The sequence below is a fragment of the Adiantum capillus-veneris genome, chromosome 2 (assembly GCF_014529385.1).
Source record: "Adiantum capillus-veneris isolate H3 chromosome 2, ASM1452938v2, whole genome shotgun sequence".
Lineage (NCBI taxonomy): Eukaryota > Viridiplantae > Streptophyta > Polypodiopsida > Polypodiales > Pteridaceae > Adiantum > Adiantum capillus-veneris.
The window spans coordinates 152,168,955-152,185,731 of NC_140932.1; the positions used below are offsets into that span (position 1 = coordinate 152,168,955).

Sequence of the window (16,777 nt, forward strand, 5' to 3'; positions counted from 1 at the left end):
TTGCTCTTGCTAGCATCGTATTGGACCTCCCCAGGCTTAGCCAATGGTAATTAAGCAGCATAAGTGATAGCCTTCTGACATGTGTCCCCCTTTCCCCTTTTGTGAGAGCTTTAGGTAATTATTTAATTCAACTAAACTTCTCATTGGACCCCTTTGCCTCCTGGGCAATAGGAATCAGGCACGCCATTGGGCTGCTAAATGCTCATTGGTCCCCTTGGGAGACTGTCCAATAGTCTTCTAGAGAGCTTAATTCTTATTGGTTCTTTTATTAAGTGTCTTTAAATTAATTAAACCAGATTTACTCTAGCCTAATTCTCATTGGTCCACCTCCAAGGCCATCCAATAGGAATTGGGTACACCTTGTGGGCATCTGGGCTAGAGAGTTGACATGCGTCCCTCATTCCCTTTGTGTAAAGGGAGTTTGTGTGTGTGTGTGTGTGTGAGTTTCTCTCTCATCCCCTACTTGCAAGGCTCACCCCCTCCTATGTAGGGATTGCCAAAGACTTTTGGGTCACACACAAAGCATCCAATTCCCCCCAATGTTTGACCTTTTGACACAACCTTTGAATTTTGGAACCTTAGTATTTTGGAAGTCTTAATGGGCTGAACCTTAGGGTCTTTTAAGCCCATTGTTGCACATGGCTCTTTTACAGATGGCCCCCCCTTTGGATCCCTATTTTCCCTCCTTTGGATCCCTACTGTGCCCGGTCTGCTAGCTTAACCAATATTCTAGCTTTTTCTCCCTTGGCACTTCCCCATATTAAATGATCAGTTTAACATGAGAAAATCATTTAGGAGAATTAGATATTGATTATTATGACACCATACCCGCTTGGAAGGGCGTCGGCTCTGAGGTGGTGTCCACTGAGGTTGGTGGTGTCTCTCTTTTGCACCTCTCAACCCCTTTCAGCATCTGCGTACGTCATCGTTGCATCGTCGTCACCGACATAGAGTCAGAATTCAACACATACAAGATTTGCAGATTTCAGCCCTGAGCGTTTTCAGATTTCAGCCCATCTCATTGTCGTCGACATTGTTGGCAAGTCCAAAGCATTGTAGAGATTTGTGCAATCAATAGTAGACCGCTCTCGCCATAGACAGTGGGGCCTTCGAAGGAGGGTCTGACAACATTCTGGTGTCGTATTCTTCTCTCTCTATCTCTCAGTCTCAGCACCTTCATTCACAGTGTTCACCAGTTTGTTTGTGTCCATTGCACTCTCTCATGTACGGAAGGCTCTCCCTTCCGTAAGTAAAAGGAACCTTGAGCCCAATTCGGAGCACTCATCTTGAGCAAAGTTCAACATTCACTTCCGCTGCACCTTACAAGACTGAACAGATTTTTAGCACTTCAATAACAACTGAACTGAGAGAGACGACACAGGGAGTGGCGAAGTTCCACCCTAGAGAGTATTGGCCCCAAACCCTGGCGCCCCTTCCGGTATTTCTTTATATTACTTGAGCTCTATACAATGCCGGTACTCGTGCTTTGCACCTTCACACTGAAGCATTACAGAGACAGAGCCCTCTACACTTATTTAAAGGCCCTTTGAAAAGCAGTTTACATAAAAAGCTTGAAACTCAAAAGCAACTGGCCCAAAAGCTGGCACTGAAAATCAACCAACGTAAATAACGGAAATCCGTACAAGCTGCCACATCAACACAATCAATGTGAAACATGGAAATCCGTACACGCTAATAGCAAAATCCGGAATTCTATATTGGCTTGCCACATCATCGGGCTCCACGCAAATAAGCTTGTGTGTGTGTTGGGTCCAGCTTTATTTTAATGCCTTTATGTCACTTGGACGGGGTCCCATAAGTTGGTGGAAACTTCTTCGGCTTCTTCTTCAACTGCTTCTGCCTCTTAGGGTTTAGGCCCCTCGGCCATGATCTAAAGGTTGGCTCTATTCTTCAGAGGCTTAACACATCAACACTTTGTGACATATCACTATTGAGAGAGGAAGATGGCCCCCACTCTGCCATATCTCAATTCTAGGAAAATAATGGAACACGCAGAGATCTTCCAACTCAAACTCCTTGGGCAGGGTCTCCATCGTACAATGAATTTGCTTGTCACATATGATAACAAGAACATCCATAGACGATAGCAAGTGTCAACAATCTCGTCTTCCTGAAAAGATATAAATCTGGGTCTACAAAGAATTGTCCCAAACACGAAGAAAGCGTCTATATTTGGGTACCACAGTGAAGGAGTTGGCTTCACGCATTAGACAGCCTCTACAAGCTATAAACCTTGTCGCTCGATCCTAGAACTGAGAAACCTGAAGATTGCTTCACCTACATGTCCTCCTCTTAAGTCACGATTGAGACAGGCTGATTGGACATCCATTTAGAACACAGGCCATTGATGATGAGCTCCTAGAGTAAAAACTATCCGTACGGTCACCATACTTGCAGTCAATGCAAAGGTCTCGTCACAATCGAGCTCTAAAAAGCCTTTGGCCATTAAGTGAGCCTTTTGCTTGTCCAATGAACAATCTGATTTGTACTTCGTCTTGTACACCGACTTGAAACCAATGACCTTCCGCTCCCGTGGCCTCAAAACCAACTCCCCTATATCTTTCCTCTCGACAAAATCAACCTTTCTTTGTTTGCTTAGCCTCCTTCTACATCAGTTCTAAAAGTGTCTCCTTAATTGTAATAGATTTGCTCTTCTTCGCCTCTGAGGACATTAGGACATACTTCACTTGTAATAAAGCTCCATTTATCTCAACATTCTAACAACCGTTGAGATTGCTTCATGGAACCCGAAGCACACCAATCTAGTGGAAAATCTGTAGCTTGGCATCTTGCAAAGTACCCGACAACCACCTCAATAGCTTGCCAAGTTTGCTCCCCCTCTTAACAACTACTCGTATTTCTACCTCATTATCAACACTATTATGCGAACCATCGTCTATTGCATCATCTTGAGAAAATACATTGCTTTCTCGAGCCTGAGAAGCAGGAACCAAATAAGAGGATTTATTGTCAATAGAAGAGCAATCATCATCAAGAGTATCTCTAGGTAAAATGTTTGCTTAATGTTTCTCTTGCTTTACTTGGGTATAATTCTTCAAGCACAAGGATGAGGCTTTTGACATCTTCAAGAATTGGCGGACATTTGGGGAGAAGGAATCTAGAAAGCAATTGAAGACTATTCGTGCAAACAAGGTCAAAGAGTTTACGTCCACTACTTTTGTGTGAACCATGACATCAAGAAAGTTTGCAAGTACTCAATGGTCTGCATAAAATAGAGTAGTCGAGACTAGGACTATGATTGTCACGTGCACATCTAACCCTATGTGTACGTGGACAAGCTACTTCATGACATGGGTTCGGTTCAGTCAGTTAGCCTAGATTAGGAAGTGATCTGGCACCTTTGTGAGTGTTCGCACACCGTGCATGTCCAGACACTTAGAGTAGATGCATATCCTCTCGTTGCACACAACATGATCATTAGATTTCTATCAAAAACCATCAAGAGCATTTTTATAGTGCATAGACCTATTTTATCTATTTTTTGACATTCTTCACTTATTATTTTTAATTGACTTTTGTTGGGAACTAGGTAGGGCAATTTTCACAAGCATGCATATAAGAAACCTAGCGCTAGCACTTTCTGGCAGAAGAGGCAGCAGGAACTCAGTTCAACAGGCACCTTCTCAACAAGAACCCCAGCAAGCCTAGCGTTTTCTGTATCAACAAGAGACCCTAGCGTTTTTGCATCCACAGACCAGCCTTGGAGTTTTTGCACTTGCAGATTCCCGGCGACAGTAGAACAACAGATCAGCCTAGCGTTTTGCATTGCAAGACAACAGGCAGCAACAGAAGACAGAATTCAGCCTAGCGTATTTGGATAAGCAAGACCAACCAGTGTTTTGCAGATTCTTCGCGACAAGATCCACGATAGGACCAGCGTTTTCAGTTTTCAGCAGTCAGACATCACAGAAGAAGTCCCAAACCTCGCAGATCTCACCAGATCCTCGCCTCACAGTCAGATCCAGTGAAGTTCGCAGTTTCAGCCCAGAAAACGCAGATTTCAGCATCTGCGTTTTCAGCGCGTCATCATCGCATCGTCGTCATAGACATCGTCATGGAAATAGAGTCGGAATTCAGTAGATAAAGATTTGCAGATTTCAGCCATTAGCATTTTCAGATTTCAGCCCGTCTTGTCATCGTCCTCATCGTCGTCGACATCATCAGCAAGCCCAAAGCATTGTAGAGATTTGTGCAATCAATAGTAGACCGCTCTGGCCATAGAGAGTGGGGCCTTCGGATGAGGGTTTGACAACATTCTGGTGTGGTATTCTTCTCTCTCTATCTCTCAGTCTCATGCACCTTCATTCACAGTGTTCACCACTTTGTTTGTGTCCATTGCACTCTCTCACTAAAGGAACGGAAGGCTCTCCCTTCCGTAAGGGAATGGAACCTTGAGCACAGTTCTAGTGCATCAGCGCTTAAAAGTCAGTGTCTACTAAACTCGTTTCTGCTTAGGTTTGATTTTGTAGACATAATCGAGGTTTATTACAATTCTTTCAAGAGGGGGGTATGTCACAAAATGATGATGTGGCATGTTCGTCTTGGAAATGGACAACAATTAAATATATAAGTTTTTCCAACTTATATTGTCCCGTCCGATGGGGCCCTAGGGACATAAGAATGATTAAAAACCAAAATCACGTGTATGTGCTGACGTGGCAAGGCTGTATGGATGCCGCCGCGATTCACATTGGCTGCTGATGTGGCATTGTACGAGATTATGCAATTTACGCTCGCTGCTTTTGGGCACCAATTTTTGGTCCAGATGCTTTTGAGACTGAAGCTTTTCATGTAATTGCTTTTGAGAAGGCCCAGAGCCTTTAAATTAATTACCAGGACCTCTCTTTTCTCAGATTTTCCGGGGAACAATGAGCAAAGAGGACCCTCGGACATTGTACTTTGCTCAAGCATTAATATAAAAATAAATAACGAAAGGGACACCAAACTTTGGTATATATATGTACACACACAAATACATTATATATCTATCTATATATATACATATATATATACGTGCAAAATTACAAGAACGTCAGAGTTCTATTACTATGAATGAGAATTTCAACATTTCCAGATTTGAGTTCAGTTAAGAATCCAACCTCATTGCCAAGCCTAAAAGTGGTACTAAGAAGGATTTCTTACTTGAAAAGGATTTGGCCCAGTCACTGGAATGTGTTGGGGAGAAGATGTGACGAAGGGTATGACGTTCAAAGGCCTCGGCATCCCCATCGGTGATGACATAAAAGGAGCCCTAGCCATAGGCCATGTTGTTCCTTGATCTTGATAGGTCACAGGCGTTGGTGTAGAAAGTCCATTAGGTAAGTTTGTTGGGAAGTTCAAAGATGGCTGCACACTTTCAGTAGCCATGGGTTCCGGGTGATGGAACCTGCATGTACTCCCATACTTGCAAGAACCTGTTTGCAGATAATAAGTACACTCCTTCTCACCCTGGAAAATGACAGATTTTGAGTTGAGCCTTATTTTCAGAGAATAAAACCATATTGACAAAACAACAAACCACCATTGGACCACAGGAAGCAGTCACAAACCGGTCTTAGTGGCAATCCAAGAAAATTTAACTGCAGTTGCCCACTGCCATTCGTTGCACTCTTTAACCGTGGATGATGGTACCAGCATGCAGGCCCAAACTTACAAGTTCCCGTTTTCATAAAAAACTGCATAAAATTTCAGAAAAGTTACTCACAATGTAAACTGGTTTGCAATGCAAAATTAAGTCATGTCTTTTGCTATGGATGTCTTAACAAGCACATAATTTACGAGGTCAATTCCTTTTCAGCTGTAAGTGAATACAAATTATCTAACGCATTTTTCTGCATAGTACTCTACTTTAGAGGCTTGTAGCACTGATGAACTAGACACCTAGGAATGAACCGATTAGTTTCTTTGAAAAGATAGGGCAAAAATACTTCAGAAAGTTTGATTCAGGTACAGCCAAAAAAAGTGCAACTAATGCAATTTTTGGCCGATTCCTATCAAATCAAGTCACGAAAGTCATGAAACAAGGGAACCCTACACCATCTTTAGGATTTCAAACGGCACATGGAATTTCTCTGCTTGATTGTGCTTAAGCTTCAGTCAAGAATATGGGACAAGGGCACCATAGTGATAAGATACCTAAGAATAATAACAGATACTCCACCAAAAAACAGATCTCACAGATGCCCCAACCTTCTGCAAGTGCACCGTGAATTCCAGATCCAAGGATGTTTTGTTTCTAAATGCCTCACAATCTTCGTGAGACATAGAAACGATGAGTGCAGTTTGCCTTGAATCACCTGAATAAAACACATCATCTCCACATATCACCAATGGGAAGAAGAGTCAATATTAAGAGCAGCTTCTGCAGTTCTTAATTCATTTAAACTGAAAAAATTAAGGTCTGCTTCTGAGGAGAAATTATCAGAGTTCCGCACTATCAAAGACAACAGCACCCTGAAAGGGCCTACAGGTATCCCCCCTCTCCTTGAGAAAAAGCCCTCCTATCCTATTTCAGTCTTATTGCGCCTAAAAAGAGAGAACATCATCTCACAAATGAATACACCCACAGGAAAAAGCACCCCAGTGCCGCTCCTGTTTCTCAGAGTTTCCAACCCTCACCTCTCGCTCCAAAACTTTGCGTGGAACCAATTTTCTCAAGAGGCATTGAAGTTGGAAAACGGAATTGATTCTTGCCTCCAGAATCTGACAAGTCTTGTTTTAAATGTCTTGTTTCTTGTCCTCTTGGTTGCGGAAGACTTGAAAGTAGGTAGGAACAAGGAATTGTGATTCCCTGAAATCAAATAAGGTCGAGACCATAAATCCAAGATGAGACTCTCAAAAATCACGTTAAAGAGATCAGCTACCCTCAAAATACGGTGTTGACCCTCAAACTGAGAGAGTCATGCCTCTAGATTAATTCTTGCCGTTGAACAAGCAAAATTCAGAACAATTCGGGTCATGTCCCCCATCTTCCCCTTTATGTGCTAATAAACTTCCCCATCATAATTAAAGATACTCCCAATCATGTCATTCTCTTTGTCGGGCTTTGGATATATCATTTTATTCAAGAGTTTGTATATTGATACTGTTCAAAAAAAAAATCTTGCATCCACTTTCACAAGGCACCGAGAACACATTGCCTTGATACATTCCTTTACAAAAGGAAATTTTGTACTGCCTAGCTAGCTAATGAACAAAGACAAGATGAACAGAAAAACTCACTTAAGACACACCAACAAAATTATGACGATATCCATATGATTCCAAACATTGTTCGACAAACACATCGTGCTTAAACAAATCCTGTAAAGATGTCACAAAGCGATGAAGTGGCCAACAGAAGACGGAGCAACACAGCTGATGTGATGCCCGTACGGTGGTGACATGGCACCCAAATTTCATGCCTTGAATCGAGGCTGAAATGTTTGATCGCGCCTCTACAATGCAAGCAGTCACCCTTCTTGCAGAGTTATTTTCCAGCAAGTTTGAAGACCAAACTTACTTCCATGCAATCATTTTTTATGAAGGCAAAGGTCATCCATGATTGACTTTTGGCTATGGACAATGCATTGACTATTACTATTACAAATTGCCCGAGGAGTAGGAGATGGTGGCAAAGGCAATGCGCTTGCAAATCACGAGGAAAAGCTGGATTTTGATGATCTCACCTCTTTTCTTATAGAGAAGGAAGCCGTCTTACTCACCCAAGGTTAAGGTTTAAGTTTTGAAAAGTGATGAATCGGCACATGTTGTCACAAGTTAGTGACGTGGTAAGGCCATGGGGAGCCTAGAGCATAAAAACCCCCAACTTTGGGCTCTCTAGCAAAGAGGCCTAAACCCCTACGAGCCCGTAAAGCCGTTGACAAACACCTGTACGAAGAAGGCCGCGCGCTATCTTTTGGCAATGGGGAGCTTTTGGGAGCATAGCTTTTCATGTACACTGCTTTTAAGCCAAGGGCCTTTAAATAAGTGCCTTGGGGGCTCGCTTTGGCATTCCAGTTCTGCAAAAGCAAAGTACGAGTGCCTTAGCAGTTGTCCTTATGTCATGGGCAATAAAGAGAGAAATACCAAAAGGGGCCGGAGACTTTGGGGACAGTGCAACTAGAAGCAAAACTCTGTCGTTTCGTGTCCGCATAGTGGTAATATGTGCGATAACAGGTGCGACAATAGTCGCATATAAATCCCCAACTATTACGACGTCTATTGTAAGGTGCAACGGATGTGAATGTTGAGCTTTGCTCAAGATGAGTGCTCCGAATTGTGCTCAAGAGTTCCTTTTGCTCACGGAACGGAGAGCCTTCCGTTCCTTTAGTGAGAGAGTGCAATGGACACAAACAAAGTGGTGAACATTGTGAATGAAGGTGCTGAGATTGAGAGATAGAGAGAGAAGAATACGACACCAGAATGTTGTCAGACCCTCCTCCGAAGGTCCCACTCTCTATGGCCAGAGCAATCTACTATTGATTGCACAAATCTCTACAATGCAATGGACTTGCCGACAATGTCGACGATGATGATGACGACGACGAGACGGGCTGAAATCTGAAAACGCTAGTGGCTGAAATCTGCAAATCTTGTATATGCTGAATTTTGACTCTATGTCGATGATGACGGCGATGGCGACGACGCAACGAAGATGCACTGAAAACGCAGATGCTGAAATCTGCAAATAGCGGGCTGAATCTGCAAACGCTGGCTGATCTAACCGTGCGACGAGGATTTGTTGCGGGAAGGTGAGATCTGTGAGGTTTGAGGGCTATTCTGCAGTGTCTATATGCTGAAAACTGAAAACACTGAAGCTAGGGCTGAATCCGTCGCGGGGAATCTGCAAAACGCTAGGCTGGCTTGCTGGTACAAAAACGCTAGGCTGAATTGATGTCTGCTGCAAAAACGCTAGGGGATCTGCTGGGTCCTGCTATCGCCAGGCTGATCTGCAAATGCAAAACGCTGAGGCTGATCTGCACTTGAAGAAAACGCTGGTTCTTCGTGGCTGAAAACACTAGGTTGCCTGCCGGGGGAGTCTTGCTGAGAAGGTGCACTGTTGGACGACTGGTCCTGCTGCCTCTTCTGCCAGATAATGCTAGCGAATGGTTTTCTTATATACTTGCTGGTCAAAATTGCCCTACCCAGTTTCCCAACAAAGTCACTTATTAATAATCAGTGAGAAATGGCTAAAACAAGGAAAAAGGATCTGTGCACTGTAAAAATGCTCCTGATGGGTTTTGATGGTAATCTGATGATCATGATGTGTACAACCAGACGATAAGCATCTACTCTAAGTGCCTGGTCATGCACGGTCTACGAACAGACTCACGTAAGTGCCTGGCACCGCATTGTACATAAGAGGGGCTCTTGCACTTGTTGCAATCCGCCTGCAGCTGAAAATGGCGCCCCCTTTCTCTTGTAGACTCGCCCAGAGTGGCAGAAGTGCTCACATAGTGACACCTCGCCCAGTTTCCGACTTTGGCCAACTTGGCTAAAAATACCTCAACTAGTGCGTCAGTTGACTTGGCAGCAGAGCAATAAAATGTTCCCCTTGTCATTCCAAAGCTAATGACGCGAACACATTTTCAGGTCCAAAATAGCAGTTCCCTAGAGGGGTGCTTTAAAACAAGTCAAATAAAATTCCCCAAAAAGAAATCAACAAGTAAAGTTGCCACAGACTCGTGACAACGGGACTCGGTGCTTAGAGAGCGAGTGGAGACTCTTTGGACAGAGAGCTTAGACATGCAGGAGTCTCCTGCTGACAGAGTGGCCTCGGGATTGCTAAGCTTAATCGGCTCTTTCTTCGGGAGTCTTCGGCTCGGCTGGCTGCAACGAGAGGAGCAGTAGCGTCTCCGATGGGGCGTTGCTTCCTTGCAGAGGATGCAGAAGCAACATCCAGACAGTCCTTGGTTGGAGGAGCAGTTACAGCAGGCTCGCCGGGAGCTCGTCAGCACAGAGGAGAGGCACCATGAGTTTGCTTTCCATCGACAAGCATCTCAGTGGACCCACGTGGGTGACAGAGTGACAAGCGCTTTCTTTGAGGCAGTGGGACCTCGGCATACGCATACCAAGGTCAATCAGTTGAGGAGACCCGACGGGTCAGTTGCTTCAAAGCCAAAGAACATGCGTGCAATTGCTACTGTCTTTTACCGTGATTTACTGTCTGCAGAGCCCCAGTCAGAGCGTCAGGATGCATGCAGAAAGCAAATGTGGACACAGATGCCTTGTCTTGTGATTGAGGAGATGCGTTAAGAGGCTTGAGCTGCCTCTACAACTAGAGAAGCTGCACATGGCTCTTTGTGCACTCTCCCGTGGTAGCTGTCCAGGTGAGGATGGCTTGACTCCTAGCTTTTTATTGGGGTACTGGGACTTGCTTGGCTCAAATCTCTGTAGTGCTTTTCAATACATCCTGCACACAGGTGAGATGCCTGACAGCATGAGTGAGGGCTTGATTTACCTCATTCCCAAGGGGGTGGCTCCTTGGATGAGATTCGACAGTGGCGTCCCATCACCATCCTCAACTCAGCCTACAAAATTCTTGCCAAGGCTCTGAGTTTGAGGATTCAGCCACTTCTAGAGAGCCTTATACATGGGACTCAGACAGGTTTTGTCAAGGAGCGTAGTATCCTTGACAACATCTTTACTTTTTGGAAGCTTCTGTCCTCGCGCGGCTCCGTGGTGAGGATTTGGTGATTCTTCTTCTCGATTTTGAGAAGGCCTACGACGGAGTTGATTGGGATATTTTGGAGGGCACTCTACGCAGGATGGGCTCTCAGATGCTTGGATCAGAGGGGTGTCAGCTTTGTACAGACGAGCACACAGTCAGGTGCTTTTAGCAAGAGGTAGAGGTGATCGTTTCATGCTCACGCCTTCGGTCAGACAGGGTTGTCCTCTTGCCTCCTTCCTCTTTCAGTTCTATGCTAAGGTGATGAGAAGGTTTTTGGTTTCATAGCAGGTTGGTTTACGTGGCTTAGCGCTCCCTATTAAGCGAGATGAGCTACTGGACGCTGAGTTTGCAGACGACTCAGCCTTGTACTTGGATGGCTAGAAGGCCAACCTACACAGGTGTGAGCAGGCTCTTGAGACTTTCTGTTGTGCATATGGCGCATTGATCAACTGGAGAAAGACAATGTCTTTCTCGGTTGGTAGTGATCCTACGCCCGATTGGATGCCAAGTGAGGGTTTCAGGTGGTGTGAGCAGGCTCTTGAGACTTTCTGTTGTGCATATGGCGCACTGATCAACTGGAGAAAGACAATGGCTTTCTCGGTTGGTAGTGATCCTACGCCCGATTGGATACCAAGTGAGGGTTTCAAGTGGATTCCCCCAAGGACTGCAGTTCGGTACTTGGGCTGTCAGGTTGGTTTGGACTTGTCTCCCGAGTCGCAAATTGCTTCCCTCCTCCTGTCTACCGGGAGGAAGTTGTTACATTATCACTTCCTCTTGGATCTTCTCGAGTTCTTGTATCGGCCAGGTAGAGAGGCTGATCAGGAACTTCTTTTGGTCAGGGCGTGACACTCAGATAGCCCGGGCCAAAGTGGCATGGCAAGTCATCACTCTTCCTTGTTCTCAGGAAGGGTTAGGGATCATAGACCCAGCACAGCACAGCACAGCACAGCAGAGCCCTTCTTGGGAAGTTCATCGTCAGAGGACTTCTTCCAAGTGAGGAGCCATGGAAGGAGTTCTTGCTTCAATGGCTTAGTGCTAGGGTGCCTCAAGCTGAAGGCCAATGGCGACCCTCGACTCGATGGATTTTCACAGAGATGCGCAGAGTTGGCTTGAGCAGGAGATTGGAGGACCACTTCGCTGTGAGTCAGCTCCAATCCTGGGAGCAACTGCGGCGAGGCCTAGAGCAACGTCAGCCTACTTGCACGGAGGAGCGCCTGAGACAGCCCCTTGTTTGGAACCCCATGGTTAGCACTCAGAGAGACCACTTGGTTGACAGTTGGCCTCATGTTTCCTGGGGTCCCATGGCAAAGGGTCCACAATGCTCTCTAGGTGACTAGTTATAGTTTTCAGGCTTGTCAGAGCAACTTCAAGGCATTCAGCTACTGGGCATGAGAGGGGTGCAGAGCATGTGTCAGGACATCTCAGAGACAGTACCAGCTGAGTGGCTCACACCTCTCGAATCAATAGCGCCCAGATGGATGGCAACCTTCACGCGATTGGAGGTTCTCATCTCAGTTCGGGCTTGCTCAGAGACTATATCCTCTTTGTTTTTCGAGCTATAGGGTGAGGGACGCTTACACCGAGTTGTAGTTGAGGCCCGGCAAGTGGCAGAGTGCTGTTTTCAGAGGATCCGCGTGGTGGGCACCTGTGGGGGGACTTGTGTCATAGATCCTAACCCAACAGCTCTTGAGACTGGCCACTGGAGACTTTGGGCATGGGAGAGTTGTCCACTGGCACGAGTACAGTGGGATCTTGGAGAGTGGCTGTGGAGGACCCTTTCTCCTCTACAGACCATCCAGGTGTCCCTTTCTTTCAGTACACTATTCGACTGGGACGTCACATCCTGGCAACGCAGAGAGAGGCTCGTGCTGCAGCACCTCATTGGCAGGAGGAGGGTCTCACAGCTGAGTTCTTGGCACCTTTTTGGGAGAGGTTGTGGGACTCCAGAGAGCCGAGATGAGTCACTTTGTTCCAGTCGCTGGTTGCACACAGAGCTACAGCAGTTGGAAGTTGGCTTGTACATAGTGGTCTCTCGGCCACATATGCAGCTTGTGACCATCTTGTGGAGAGTCAGCGTCACTGTCTTTGGGATTGTCCTTTGGCGCAGCAGGTGTGGCTTCGCGTCTTTCGGCTGCTGCCAGCTCTTTCCACAACTCGGTAGTACACTTGGGGGGCAGCTGCTTGGTCCACTCTCAGGGCCCCACACTTCAGTTTGAGCTATCTTCCACCAGCATGACAATAGTGATGCAGGGGGGTCGACCTACACTCCAACCTGTTACAGAGCTTACTCCACAGGAGTGGTGCAGTGAGAGAGAGGAGTGTTGGGAGCTCATCAATGGCCTAACACTCTAGTTCATTTGGCGGGCCCGCTGCTTCCACATCTTCGAGGCTTGCCCTGTACCACCAGCAGAGACTGTTCAGGATCTTTGGCTAGAGCTGATCCATACTCTCAGAGGACAGTTCGGGAGACTCCAGGATAGTTCCGACCGTATGTGGGAGCGCAGAGAGGCTTTCCTTCGACTCTGGCATCCTGGGCCTTTTTTCACCATGGTCCAAGGTGTGCTCAGATGGCACTATCATCCACCTGTGTGGCTTTTCCCTCCTCCGGTCTCTTGATTTAGCCTCATTATACATATGTTGTTTTTTCATTGGGAGTCTCTCCCCATCATGATTGTTGTAGCCCTATCTTGTAGAGGAGGTTGTAGCCCTATGGGCAATTTCATTAACTAATAGAAGGATCTTTTTCTCAAAAAAAGAAAAGATAATTATCAACTTAAAGAAAAGCAAGTTATTTAGGTGAGAGATACACTTCTAGAGGCATATTGTAATGCATGAGGGTGCAAGCATGGATCTGGCCAAGGTTGGCTAGATGTATGGTGTATGAAGTAGTAGCCTTTTGGACTTACGTTCTTATCTTGGGGATTTATCAGACAGTTTTCTTCGTCATTGCATGGCCTAACACAGAAAGGTATACCATTTACTCGAGGACTTATATTACTTGAGCGACTGAAGGAGGTGCATTGCACTGCATGTAGTAGCAATATGGGAGCAAAATTTATGCATGATGGCCACGTTGTAGCATATGAGACTTGTAATTTCTTAAATATGAGTGTTGCGTAGATTTATGAGGAAGAGCTCTCAGTAGAGATTCACGCTTTGAGTGAATAAAAGTATTACTTGCTTTGAAGTTTGTGCATATGTTGCAGTATATGTAACGGAAAGGCACCACGTGCCGATTGAAAGAAAAGACCTTTTAACACTTCAAAACAACAGAACATAAATAGAGAGAATCCACGCCAAACACGAAGAGGTGGAGTTTCACTCCGAGACCGCACTGGTCCCAAACCTTGGCGCCCCTTTCGATATTTCTTAATATTGCTTGAATCACTTTCCGGCCTATGACTTTTCTTTGCTTCTCTATGCGGTAGAATATCAATATAATGTTCTCTAACATCAAGATGGGCTCTTGCAATCTGTCCGGTGAGTGTGAACCAACCATGCGGTGAATGCACCCTTAGTTGAAGGGAGGTTAAGTCCTATAAATAGGTATGAGACTCATTTGTGAGACATCATGTGTGATCACCACACTTGGACTCTAGGCCCTTGGTAGCTCTATCCATGCACCCGTTTGGTGTGGGCTTGGTGGTATGGGACACCAGCCCTTGCGGTAGAGGCTAGCTCATTAGCTTTAGGCTCCCAGGCTCGAGTTAGCCTGTATCGGCTATAAGGCTGGGAGGCAAGTTTGATGTTTGCTCTTTATGCTCGTCTTTGTGTGAGTATTGCTACCAGAGAGAGAGTACCCTATGTACATAATTTAAAGCCCCTTGGTCTCTCCAAAAGCATCTCACATGAAAAGCATACGTTACCAAAAGCAACTAGTCCAAAATTTGGCGGTCATATCTGCCAGTAAAATTAGGAGATTCAATGCAACAAGCACAATTTTCGAGAATGTCAGTACAGTCTTCCATATTAGCATAATTTACGCAAGTTGGGGTTTTGCTTTATGTCTTGTTCCTTTTTAAGGTTTAGGCCTCTTGGCTAGGTCTTGTAAGTTGGTAAAAATCCTAACCCCTTAAGTCTTCTTTTATAGTTTTAGCCCCCTCGGTTGGGTTTTGTAAGTTGGATTTTCTTCTTCTACTTCTAGGTTTTAGGTCCCTTGTCTAGTTTTAGTATGTTGGCCAGATCTTCAAGGTTTGCCACATCAAGAGCTTGTGATGGTGCATAAGATCATTAGAGTCTACGATATTTTGGTTAGAGTTCAGTACCTCTCTGGATTTATTTGGTCAATCCCGATATCTTCGATGGATAGTTGATAGGGTGTGAGGGTTGTTTTGTGGGTTTGTTGCAGTTGAATGAGCTCTCTCTTCGATCATCTTTAGCCTTGTTGAGCTGGGTCTTTCCACGATTGTCTTTCCTCTTGTAGGTGTTGGGGATATTCCTAGCCTTGGCTCATTTTTACTTGATGCCTTGTGCCCTTGTTTCATTGTGTTTTTCACATTTTTCATTTTCACATATTTTCCCTTATTGTGGGGCCATACGAGCATTTAGGTGGTTGGCCTAGACGGGCATGGATAGGGGATACCTTGTCAAAGTAGACGATGTGGAAGCCTAGAGATAGAGAGAATGCGAAAGAGGTTGCTCGAACCAACCAACTCGGCAATGAATTAGATGACTATTAGAATGGGCGTTGGGGGTCCTTATATACAAATATACTAAATTACCCAACCTAATTCTCATGTTAAATAAGTTAAAAAAATACATATGATGATAAAATAAATAATAAGGCTACATTGGACATTCACTCTTGCTGCAACTCAAAGTGGATATCTATAGGAAGACCAAATCGATGAAGAAGTTGCCAAAGTCCACGATACGGAAGCGTAGAGCAACAGGGAGAATACACCAGAGAGAGAGAGAGAGAGAGAGAGAGAGAGAGAGAGAGAGAGAGACTACTAAACCAACCAACCTTGGCAAATGAATTGATGATTATACAATGGGAGCTAGATGTGCCTATATAGGCACCTTAGTAAATTGCCCTATCCAAACTTTGACAAATAAGTATAATAAATATCTAAAGCCAAAATAAATATTGGAATCACATGGGGCTATTCACTTGAGATGTGCTATAGCTTCAACAACCTCTTTGCAGCTCATAGTGGACATAAATAGTGAGACCAAGCGGATGAAGAAGCTACCATAGACACCCTAGTAGAGGTACCTTCCATTGGATACACCTCGGTTTTACTACCCTCGAACGTTTTACCTTAGAAGGATGCCATCTTGAACATCGATTGCCTTATAGAAAGTCGACCTACGTACAAGATTTCCCATTCGTGAACTGTGACGTCCAGACTTTCCAAACAATGAACTTTGAAACACATCCGATCCATAATCTGGCCAACAACAATGAATTGGTGCACTCATCCATAGATATGCTTAATTGGTTCCTTGCCAGATGTATGTGTCTTGAATTGCGACCCACGAGTTCAAACATCGATAACTTGAACTCCAACACAAGGGTCTATAGAGAGCAACATTTTGCCGCTTTGCTGCTCACAAGCCTCCCCCTGGTTGAAGCTAGTTGCGACAACCGCCATCTGACTAGAAATCTTGCGTCATGGCCATTGTGAGCGCCGCCTTGTATGCCATGCCAATCTCTTCTGTCAATTCTTTATTACCATTATCTTTGTCTAGCTTGCCTTTGCCTTTGTCCTCTTGTGAGTTCCTGCTTTTGTCTTTGGCTTCAAAAACCCGAGCCAAACAAAGCATCGCCACATTTATAACACCGATTGTCAGACCTCATTAACTAAATATTGGTACTGTCGTCCTTGTCAAGCTTGCCTTTGCCTCCTCCTCTAGCGAACTCGTGCATGCGCTTTTTGGCTTTACAATCCCGAGCCAAATAGTGTCAGTTTCCTTGAGAACGTGCATAGGCTGCTAATTGGGTGTTGGCCGATCTACTTTCCATAGCCATTGGTTGATCTTGGTTCGCTTTTGTTCATGTTGTGGCTTCATGGGAACACGTACCGTGTGGGCCCTTCTCGTCCAAAGAAATATCTATTCAGCCTCGCAGAATGCTCGCTA

The 16,777-nt window shown here is 45.1% G+C and overlaps 1 protein-coding gene across 3 annotated transcripts in view; it reads right to left on the bottom strand.

The window, feature by feature from the left end:
• Window positions 1–16,777, bottom strand: part of LOC147463868 (zinc finger CCCH domain-containing protein 63-like) — a 47,680-nt gene that overhangs the window by 23,756 nt on the left and 7,147 nt on the right. For 2 of the 3 annotated variants that reach the window (XM_086491697.1, XM_086491691.1), the window contains exons 4-5: window positions 5,592–5,717; window positions 5,185–5,490 (exon numbers count right to left, since the gene is read on the bottom strand). In XM_086491697.1, the coding sequence (XP_086347823.1) occupies window positions 5,185–5,490; window positions 5,592–5,717 (432 nt within the window). Of the gene's footprint in view, window positions 1–5,184; window positions 5,491–5,591; window positions 5,718–6,231; window positions 6,339–16,777 lie in introns of all 3 variants that reach the window. The other variant, XM_086491700.1, reaches the window with a different exon arrangement.